Raw genomic sequence first — 11096 nt, 5'->3', positions numbered from 1 at the left:
TAAATTTCTGCATTCCCTAGATCTAAAATTCATAATTCAGGCAATAGTTTAGAGCAAATTCACACGAGAGTGTAGTTTCACAGGCATCGTGTCATAATATGACTCACCAATACGACACACTGTGATCGATCTCAATAAGCAAAAGTGTGCAAGACCAACAATTTGATTGTTGTGACAGAAACTAAGGGGTAATCGACCATTAGTGACTCAGTTGAGAAACTTGCATGCCAAGATCCTAATTGATATAAAAATAGTGTCATGGTAGCTTAATTCTATTCCAAGTGTCTCAAAGATGAGCATGAGAAATAGTGTATTTTAAAAATCCTTAACTAAATAGGCCATCTGTTGAACACACACGCACTTGGCAAGCTGAATTTTACTCCCAAAAAAATCACAAAATTGATACCCGTATGGGCTGCTTATCCTAATTTGATGCAATAGAAAGTTGTAGTGTCCTATTGCAACGAAAACCTCATTCGGCACTCGTAAACCAGATAGATCCAAGATACATTCAAATATATCCACCATTCTTTGGTATATCGGCTCAATCAATATTAACAAGAGATGATCCCAATGAACTCAGGATTTGGTCGGCAATTCCCACTGAATCGAAGTATTAGGCCTACTCCATACGACCATAGTCACCAAGCTCAATTCTTATCATTACACATCTTTTATCAATACACTAAAATCCAAACTCAATCTGAATATGTAACAAATAGTTGACAAAAACGCACCAGGATCATTTCCAAACAAACCAAATCAACCTTGATTCAAGAATTCAAAAATCTTAATCCCACAACAAAATGCATACAGGAACAAACTTAGTAATCAATCACTGTACAACTATATTCACAAATGCCAACTCCCATTTAAGTACGGATATGACAAATCTTTAGTACCTACAGAAGCATTCCGACACGGCTCCTAAGATGTGCCAGCAGTGCCACCTTTTTTGCGCTAAGTTGAATGTCCTGAAAAGGATTGAATTCGCCCACATGGTGCAGATATTGGACGGTCTTCCAATAATTTTTGGAAACACGGAACGATTGGTTCATCAACATGTAACATGATATTTTGGCAATATTGTCATTAAAAAAGTAGGTGCAAAACCAACATATCGAACATTTAAACTTGACCCATGGGTTTTAAATCATCGCTGACCACAAAAGAACAGGCAGTACATTCTTCAATGTCTTTGACTGATAAGGAATCTGCGATTTCTACCAGTTTAAGACCGACTTCTTTATCAACATCGAAAACACATTTCTCTGTGATGATGGTATCAACACAACGTACCCCTGTTAGCGGAAGAGAGCATTCGTCCAGTATTTTGGCGGAACCATTTTTAGCATTGTGTTCCATCGTGACCACAACTTTAGTTTTCGGGCTGCCCACCAAGTCCATAGCGCCGCCCATGCCTTTAACCATTTTACCAGGGATCATCCAATTGGCTAAATCCCCAAATTTCGAAACCTGCATAGCTCCGAGGATGGTGACATCAATGTGACCTCCGCGAATCATCGCAAAACTTTCGTCGCTAGAAAAATATGAAGAGCCCGGGAGTACAGTTACCGTTTCCTTTCCGGCATTGATAAGGTCTGGGTCTTGTTCCCCCATCAATGGAAATGGACCAAGTCCCAATACGCCATTCTCACTTTGTAACTTTATTGTTATGCCTTCGGGAATGTAGTTACTCGCTAACATCGGCATACCAATGCCAAGGTTTGCATACATGCCGTCCTTGAATTCAAGTGCGGCACGGCGTATTATTCTCTGCCGCAGTTTCGCCGATTCACTCAACGGCTTGTCGCTTGATTTTGAGTCGACGATGCGGGTGGTTAGTCTTTCGATTCGTTTCTCGTATTTTTCTGCCTTGATCACGCGGTGTACGAAAACTCCGGGCACTTGTACGTCTTCCGGAGGGATTGTTCCCGCCTCTACTATCTCTTCCACTTCTGCGATGGTGATATTGGCGGCTTTACACATCGGCGGGTTGAAATTACGTGCCGTTTTTCTGAAAATCAAATTACCGGCAGTATCAGCTTTCCATGCTTTTATCAGCGCGTAGTCTCCCGTGATTCCTGCTTCCATCACATAATTATGACCGTTGAATTCTCGGCTTTCTTTAGCCGCGCTAGCTTCTACGATAGATCCGTCGCTTCCGTATTTGATCGGCGCACCGCCTTTGTGGATCAGTGTGCCGTAACCAGTAGGAGTGAAAAACGCAGGTATCCCAGCTCCTCCAGCACGGATCCGCTCGGCAAGAGTACCTTGAGGAGTTAGTTCTACTTCTAACTCGCCAGAAAGAAACTGTCTTTCGAATTCTGCGTTCTCGCCAACATACGATGATATCATTCTTTTGATTTGTTTCGTTTGCAGAAGCAATCCAAGTCCGAAGTTATCCACTCCAGCATTGTTGCTCACCACTGTCAAATCCTTCACTTTAGTATTCAGCAAACCTCCTATCAAATTCTCGGGTATCCCACATAATCCGAATCCACCAACCAATAGCTTCGACCCATCTTTGATATCACGAACGGCTTCCGTCGCGTCATCAACAAATCTGGCTTGGTGTGATGCAGTAACCGAAAATCCTCGACGATACGGGGAAATAACACGACGCGAAGAACTCAACAGGCCTTGATATAACCAACGCATCATTACACTATCTCTGCACCTAGTTGTTAATTAGCACAGGGATAACACCATCATAAATACATGATACTTTCTTTAGTGATTTTATTTCAACGTGCATGATAAAGCATAATAAAAAAGCAAGAAAAGACTTTGGCACATTGGCACTTTGGCACATAACCCTAGCAGCTAATACAGCTTTATGCGCATGCGAATAACAACGTCCCAAAACAAACCCTCACCGAACAATAATATAGCTGAAGTGACAATGACCACAACGATGTCGAGACAAATCGTACACCTTTGACGACATCTACCGGTTTCACATCAGCATAACAGGTAGTTCAGTCACACTTCAGCTAAGCTCAGTTCATCGATTCAAAACACCGCAAGACTGCGATACAATGAAAAGATAGGACGGCGACGAAACGACTTGAAGTAGTTTAGGGCACCCACTCGGGCCAGACGGTGTAAAGAGGAGTCATGCACAATTGTACATTGCGCACTGAATGAAAAGTAAAAGAAGATAATACAAAAAGACAATTAAGCGATAAAATGAGGCATGCGACGGAAGGCGAGACCGATATGTCAAGTCGTGGTCCGGTAAACTTGAGGGCGGACTAGTATTTATTCATTAGAAATTGTTTTATTTCTAATTGTGAAAATTAGAATTGTCGAAAATTGATTGAAATGTCGGAACGCCGAACGGCCCATTGTTGTTATATCGTTGGAGAGTAGCCTACCACTATACCATAGCAATTTACAACGTAAAAAACGTTGTAAATTGCTATGACTATACGGTACTCGGTACCTTGAAGTTGCCTTAATAACATGGTTTAGCGACCAAAGATGCAACTAACAGATTGCCAATGGTTTCCATAACTAGGCTACTTGCTTAGTTATAGCGAAATACCAAGCTACGACCTTTCGATCTATTACTATTCCCCTGATACACGATTAGTTTGTTGCGTCCATGGTTCTAACAAATCCACGGCATTCCGAGTCACTCCGAGTCCACTCGAGTCATTTTCATTTTGCCATCGAGTTAGCCCGAGTCTGAGTAATTCTAAGAAAGGTTGCGTCCAAGTCCAACTCACACATTTCCGCCACAAATCGTCTAAGGGTCAGGTTTTGTCATCATGAATTGGAAATGTGGCGAAATAGTGAATCTTCCCCTGCATGGTAGCGTTTGCAATAGATGTGATAGTGAAGTTTGATGAATAGTTTCAGGCTTTCGGAACAATTTGAGAGAGAATTTTGACTTTATAACCTGAAAAGATATATGTGACACTTAATATTGTCAAATTATTAAAAATCTGAAATGTCGTCGCGGGCCGCTCAAAATGCTCTAGCGGGCCGCATGCGACCCGCGGGCCGCGTGTTTGAGACCTCTGCTTTAAAGAATGGTCATTTTGATGCTGTTTATCACTAGCCTACAGTTGATATTAGCCCAGGATAGATAACGGTTGCACGATGATATAGCTAAAATCAATGATATATGTCATTGGCTAAAATTGAACCATAGCAATTTACAACGTAGCTACGTTGTAAATTGCTATGATTGAACTAAATCTTCGGCGGTCCGTGACGGTACAAAAAGGGTCCGCGAAGACAAAAATGGTTGAGAACAGTGGTTCTCAACCTTTTTAGCCTCGCGGACCGGTAAAATCTCAAAAAATGTCTGGCGGACCGTTAAACTTTCAAAATTGAAATTAAGCCAAAATGTAAAGTATGCAACCGTTTTTTTGCAATTGTATGGTGCTAGAGAGTGGCATTTGGAGGTTTTTGTTAGGGATGGTGTGAACCTCTGAAAGGTTCAGGTTCGTGTGAACGCGAACATGAACCTCATGACGTCACGTGACGTGTTATTGTTACTTCTAACCATACATTTCAGTGAAATGATAGCCTATGTTAATGTATACGATAGCTAGCGACGACTCGAGTAACGTAATGCCACAATGCTGAAGTACATATTGACGTTTTAAACGTCGCCAAATGTATCAACCGGGGCAATTAAATGATAATCCCATAAAATCCATATCTTCTGTCGTTTTGCCAACAAATTCGATGAGGATTTGCAAGGGAATATAAACTTACACCTTAAGGGTCTAGGCCAGACCGGACAATGTATTCGGCGTCTCAGTACTGCTACGTTGATATTGAGCAGAGTGTAAAACGAGTTTCTATACTTGCTAACGATAGTAGCCAACACCCCAAGCGCACGGATTTGGTTTTTATGATACAATAAATATATGAAGTTAAGATTGAACCCCTAGGCCTGCTATAGATATTTTACATCAGTCAACGATATCAATTTCGTTGATTGGTTGAATAAGCATCATTCGCTGACTACATGTACTGTATTTCGCTCTTGATCTTGTGTGATAGCGGGTCAAGAACACAGCAGAGAGTCGCTAAATATTCACAAACGGAAAACTGGATATTTCGAGCAAACTTTTGTAAAAAAGCAACTAAATATTTTGAGATTGTAAAGGTGCATGCTCGTTTAGTTTTGATTTTTTTGTGCTGTCAGCGCCATGCATAGAGTGGCCCGCAGTTGAAATGCAATAAATTCTAACTAAAGATGTCATAATGAAGTGAAAATTGTAATATATGAAAAAGGTTCACAGTGCAGAACCTACCAAGGTTCGTCTGTGAACGTGAACCTCTAAATTTCTGAGGATCACACACAGAACGCGAACGTGTGAACCTCACACCATCCCTAGTTCTAATCGTATTTAATTATAATTCATGATGGCATCCATGGGATTTTATGGTTGTGAGTCTGCCGAGTCGAGGTCAAATTGCCTTGTCCAGATAGATGTGCAACCGCCAAGAGTCGTTTACAGTCTTTCGCGCTGAAGGCCGTGAGTTAACTGGCCACGCTGACTCCAATAATATTCTTCTCTTTGACAATATCGAGAGAAGAAGCATATCGGAGTCTCACCAAGCACCTTGTCGTGCTACCTTGCTCATTGCCCACTGCCACCAGACGCAGGCTACTCTGGCAACTACGAATACAATGCGTGCCGCAAGAAAACGCATTACAGCAGCTATACCGGGCCGAAAAAGCACTTCGTCAGCCCACCCCCAAAAACGGTGTTCTTTCTTGGGGACCTCACAGGGCGATAAGCCAAACTTCCGAGGGCTTCGCACTTAGACCTTACACTTGGGTGAATGTTTTCACCTGAACTTGTGATCACCTCCATTCTACTCAGCGTAAGCAGAGAGCTTACGTAGCTTATCGCGACAATAGCGAAAAGTTTCGATCATTCACGACAGAAGCGGTTTTCTCGCGGTCGAATTTTTGGCCCATCTTTCGGAGTCCCATGTCAACCTAAACTTCACTATGTCTTGGTACGTCGTGGCGCGGTAATTGCTGACGCCGAAATCCCTATAAATCATACGTATTTTTCGGAGAAGGGCACCTAATAAGCAAGACATGTAGGGACACTAAATCGTGCAAAGGCCGAAAAGAAATTGAAAGATGTTGGAATTGTTTCAAATAAATACACCATGATTAATGTTCATTTGCGACATAATTTTGGGCCGTTTTCAAGTTCGGCCCCTCTCCGATTGGGCCGTTTGGGGTGCCCCAGTTACGGTCCTGCACAAAATGAATGAATTGAAAACCAATGATCAAACTGCGCTGTTAAGTGATGAGTGAACTCGTATCTGTTATGTACATGTCGCTTGCATGTCGTCAAATGAAACGTCTTGAACTTTAAGTCAAACCAAACATGTCTCCAGCCCTAAAGTTACCTCACGAAGTTTTGAATCAGTTTGAAATTTGATGTTTTATTTATTTTATCAATGGACAAGCCTTCAACATTGCATTTTGAAATTGAAATATAAAATTGTAATATTCCTGGCGGACCGGCAGGAATGTCGTCGCGGACCGGCGGTTGAGGACTACTGGAGAACACTGAGCTATATAAACACTGACGTAGTTCATAGGTCATATCCTTCATGCATGATATGTTTTTGAAATGTCATGTCATATTTTTACTCGATTCTAATAGAAATATCGTTACGGGACACAATTGCATATTAAAGTGTAGGTCTATAAGAAAAATATGACTACGAAGTTGTTATAAATAATGAATACTAATGTACTTTTTCCAGAATTAACCATCACATAAAATTTTGCTAGACTTTTAACGCAGGAATTTTATGGCAAGAACTCTCTGCACCACTAGAACTTTGCGTCGACTGACTGAGTTTGCCGGAACATCTTCATTCGTTTCGATACCGGTACTTCGTATAAACGAAATGGCAGCTAAACAGGTCGCCAAGGTCGTTGACTGGAGTCAACTCCTTCAAAGGACTACCAACCAGAATCGAGCCAAGATTCTAGCATTCAAAAATAAGAGCGACAACATCTTGGCGGCGAATCTGAAGGCCAAGCAACAAGAAGTGGCCGTTAACTGGCAACACTACGAGACTTCTGTTGCAGATACAGCTTTGGTTACAGATTTCAAGAAGAAATTCGAATCCTACAAGGTAAACATTTATTGCTCATATGCCTATATCCGACCAATCTGAGTATCAGATTCCTTACAGACTTCTACAAAAATGCATTAGCTATGAAACCAAAATCTCACTGATGTTGATGTTGCTAGTGACTTAGTGTAATTCTGTTTTTTAATGACGTCACCTTCAATCACGAGCTCCCAACCTAGGACCCATGAGCCTTTTTCAAGTGGGTATCGAAAAAACTTGTCGGTAAATTTAGGCCTACTCAACTGTAACAAAAAAGTTTATTAAAAAACCAATAGTACAGCAATAAGCTACTTGCTTATCTTGAATTTACTATCTTCCCTCCACAGCTCCTCCGCCAATTGAGATATTGCCAGAGTAAAAAGAAGCTCAGCCATCAAAATATTAATATTAAAATATATAGTTAATAACTAATTAATGCACTATCATGTACTTTTGTTGTGTGTTGTATGTTCTACAATCTACGGTATAGTATAAGATAAGCCAGTTTTCAAATAAAATATTGTTTCTTTGTAATTTTCAAAGGAACCACTATGTAAAGAAGGTTGGAAACCCGCTTTGAATAATAATTATTTTGATCTTCTCAAGACTCGAGGGTTACCAGTATTCAATGTGTTAAAATGAACTGATATGAGGATTTTGAAACAAGCTTATTCCATTGATCCAAGCATCTAATATTTACATAGGCATATACTGGTATAATGTAGCAATAATGTCCGATGTAATAGTGTTCGTCCTGTCTATGCTGTTCCTTTTATTTGTCCTTCGAGGAGGAGCCCACTTGAAAACGTGCAACATTCCAGTCTTGAACTGCAGTCTCGTGCCGATAGCGGTGCATATAAATTAACATCGCCAAACTCCTTGCCTACAAATAATGTTTACTGACAAGACAGCATAATGGTTAAGCGACCGGCTTCTTGATCGGTAGGTCGTGGGTTCGATCCCCGGGCGGGTCAAACCAAAGACCTGATTACGTGATTAGTAACACTGGTATCCATGGCTTCCCTGCTTGGCGCTCATGCAATACTGGGATAGCATGGAGGGGTGGTGCAAGACTTAGAAAGCCGTACAAGGCTATATCTGCACCTTTCTTGTCCAGCGGCATATGCACATCATGTACTCATGATATGCATATGCCGCAAAAACATCAAGGACAAAAATAAACTACGTCCTTCGCCTTCCCTTTCATCATGTCGATTGTACCGTTGGTCAAGTCTATCGATCTGCCGACTGTTCGAGGGTCCAGATTTATTGGAACACACCTATTGCTGAAATGTGCACTTGCCTTTGAAACAAGAATGAAGGCCCTCAATAAGACCTGTGTTTGCTTTACTTTGAAATATTCAACCAACAAACTGTTAATTTTTGATTGCTATGATCACTGTTGAATACGGTCGGTTGCATTTTAATTAATGCTTGGTGTGCTATGGTGACCCGAGCGCTATATTGAATTTAACCTGTCCCAATTGAAAGCTACTATCGCATCCCGTCAGGTGCTTTCAAAGCCATTCGAGGGTGTTCAATTTTATCCAATCTGGTATTCAATTAGTTGCATATTAGACATTGTATTCAAATTTATAAGTAGACCAAGTGTATCATTTGTTCCCCACACAATGAAGAATGACTGTTCCGCGTAGCCCATAACTTAACTCACATCCTTCATAAATACATGCTAACGTGTCACATGTTCATGGTGCGTGGATGAATAAGGTTCAATAAAAATTTCAAATGTAGTGTATTTAGCATTTTTCTTGTTTGTTGCAGGTACCTGAGCCGGTAGATACCAAGTCAGCCCAACTCGCCGAGAAGGCCAAAGCTGACAGCGAAACAGTAGCGAAATTTGTCGCCGATTGCGATGCTAGAATAGCGCAAATGAGCATCGACCTAAACAGACTGTTGAATCTGCCAGCGGTGGAACAGCTGACGGTGGATGACGTGATGGAGCACTTCCCACAGCGAAGACCCGATTACCAGAAATATCCTTATTGGCCGCACAAGAGCATGGAGGACATGAAGAAATTTTACCAAGAGGCTTGAAATGAATTTAATTGCTCAGTACCGTGTGGCATAACGCTCTTCTCTTGGGCATCATCTTATCAGAAATACAACCTGGTTTATCACTTTACTTGTCGAGTGATGACGATGTGATGAATTCAGCAGAAGTGATATTTGTTCAGAAGCTCTGGCAGTAGTACGATTCATGCTAGTAGTCCGCTTTTCCCAATAGAGGGATGTGTGCAAATAATTAGGACAGGCCAGAAAGTTTACAATATGTATATTGGGTACATCACATGGCTCAAATAAACAAGCAGGGTTAGTTGCATTGAATCCTATGGGACATCCTACGGGACGGCAGTAGCAGAGCTGCCAACCCGGTGTTTCTCGTACCACTCAAGACTGCTTACATTGAACTCAATTCAAACCTACACTGTTGCCACTGGGGTAGTAGGGAAGCTGTCAAGATATGGTTACTGGCCAATAACCCGGTGTTGCAACTGTAGGCTTACCATATTTTGGAAATCTAAAAGGCGGACACTTTTTCAGAAATTTGAGACTTGCAAAACCGGTGAATTTTTCCCACTTTGTGATCGGTTGACTAAAAAAAAAGGTCATCTTTTCCGCTCAGAGCTCAAAATACCGTTTTTCTTCCCGCTTTGCTAGGTGGATGACTAAAAAAAAAAGATCATCTTTCCGCCCAGAGCTAAATTCACCGTTTTTCACTCCGAAATGCCCGCCGGAGCGTCAGTTCTGTGCTAATTTACGGCATATCACTCGCAATTTGCTCTAAATTGACCTAAATTCTCAAAAAAGAGGACAAAAGGGCGTCCTCCGAGGACATTTTCAAAAAAGTCAAAAAAGAGGACAAATCCTCTCAAAAGAGGACGTCTGGTAATCCTATGCAACTGTGGTTTCCTACTTGAAATAGTTTTAGCATGTTTGCAATTGAAGCAATCACTCGAGTAATATTCTTCTTTCACTACCTTATTAGGTCACGCTTTAGGAATTCGAAAAACCCACGTTCGTTGTTGACCTATCATTCTTCATCTCATGACTGCAAACCGAAGGTAACAAGACGAATACTAATATAGGGGTTACCTTAAATAAATTGCTGCCTGTCGTCCAGCCTATTATAGGATATTGCATCACCTTGGCTAAATCAGAGTGATGACAAATGTTTACAAGATATACATAGGGTTACCATACGTCCTCTTATTTGACTTTTTCTAAAGTGTCCTAATTTTTGAGAATTTAGGCCAAATATAGGGTAAAATTCAACTGAGATACCGTACAGTGAATCGGCACTGAAGTAATGCTCCGGAAGCTATTTCGGGAAAAGGTGACCTTTTATTTAGTCAACCAACCACCAAGTCAGGATAAATTTACCATTTTCTCCGGTATTGCAAGTCTGAAAATTTTGAAAAAGCGTAATATGGTAACCGTAAATGTACAAGCTTGCTAGGGTGGAAGAAGTGAATGATATATCTGCTGGTAGCGACAGAGTGAGAATACCGGCTTCGATCAAATACATACAGACATGAGGCATGGCTATGTAATACTAGTAGTGATTTTATGAAAGTCAATTCAAATGGTTAACTATAATGCATTCAATGTAGGCCTAGGTATTAGATATGATAATTTGGATTTGACAAACCCAAATTTGATGATTTATTTGAAGCTGGATTTGTAATATATCGTAATTACCGATTCTCATGCGACTTAAATATGCCGAAACGATGTTTTACTGCAAGGACAAGCAATCGAGCGCTTGTATCAGGTCAGAAATACAGCAAGTGATTAAATACGACTCAATTTGTAAATAGTTTGGGAAATTGAGTTTAAATCACTAATTTAATACATGGGAAAATTTATGCAACATATATTTGCTATTTTTAATCTTTTACGGAACAATGCCACAGGACAGGACACATGAAAAACTCAATTTGGCCCACGGGCGACTG

General features: G+C 40.9%; 2 protein-coding genes across 2 annotated transcripts; one reads left to right on the top strand and one right to left on the bottom strand.

Annotated features, from left to right (window-relative positions):
• Nucleotides 1-21: 21 nt before the first annotated feature.
• Nucleotides 22-2825, bottom strand: LOC145444798 (succinyl-CoA:3-ketoacid coenzyme A transferase 1, mitochondrial-like). The gene has a single exon (XM_080322813.1). It carries the CDS (start codon nucleotides 2662-2664, stop codon nucleotides 1129-1131), a length of 1536 nt encoding a protein of 511 aa, XP_080178939.1. The 5' UTR covers nucleotides 2665-2825; the 3' UTR covers nucleotides 22-1128.
• Nucleotides 2826-6804: 3979 nt separating this feature from the next.
• On the top strand, nucleotides 6805-9262 carry LOC145444802 (ATP synthase peripheral stalk subunit d, mitochondrial-like). The gene is made up of 2 exons (XM_080322818.1): nucleotides 6805-7140; nucleotides 8902-9262. Exons 1-2 carry the CDS (start codon nucleotides 6811-6813, stop codon nucleotides 9172-9174), a joined length of 603 nt encoding a protein of 200 aa, XP_080178944.1. The 5' UTR covers nucleotides 6805-6810; the 3' UTR covers nucleotides 9175-9262.
• The last annotated feature ends 1834 nt before the right edge of the window (nucleotides 9263-11096 follow it).

The sequence above is a fragment of the Botryllus schlosseri genome, chromosome 8, assembly GCF_051294905.1.
Source record: "Botryllus schlosseri isolate E-star chromosome 8, Bs_hap1, whole genome shotgun sequence".
In the NCBI taxonomy this organism is placed as follows: domain Eukaryota; kingdom Metazoa; phylum Chordata; class Ascidiacea; order Stolidobranchia; family Styelidae; genus Botryllus; species Botryllus schlosseri.
The sequence above is the reverse complement of the archived record's forward strand: the minus strand, read 5'-3'. Positions and strand labels throughout refer to the sequence as shown.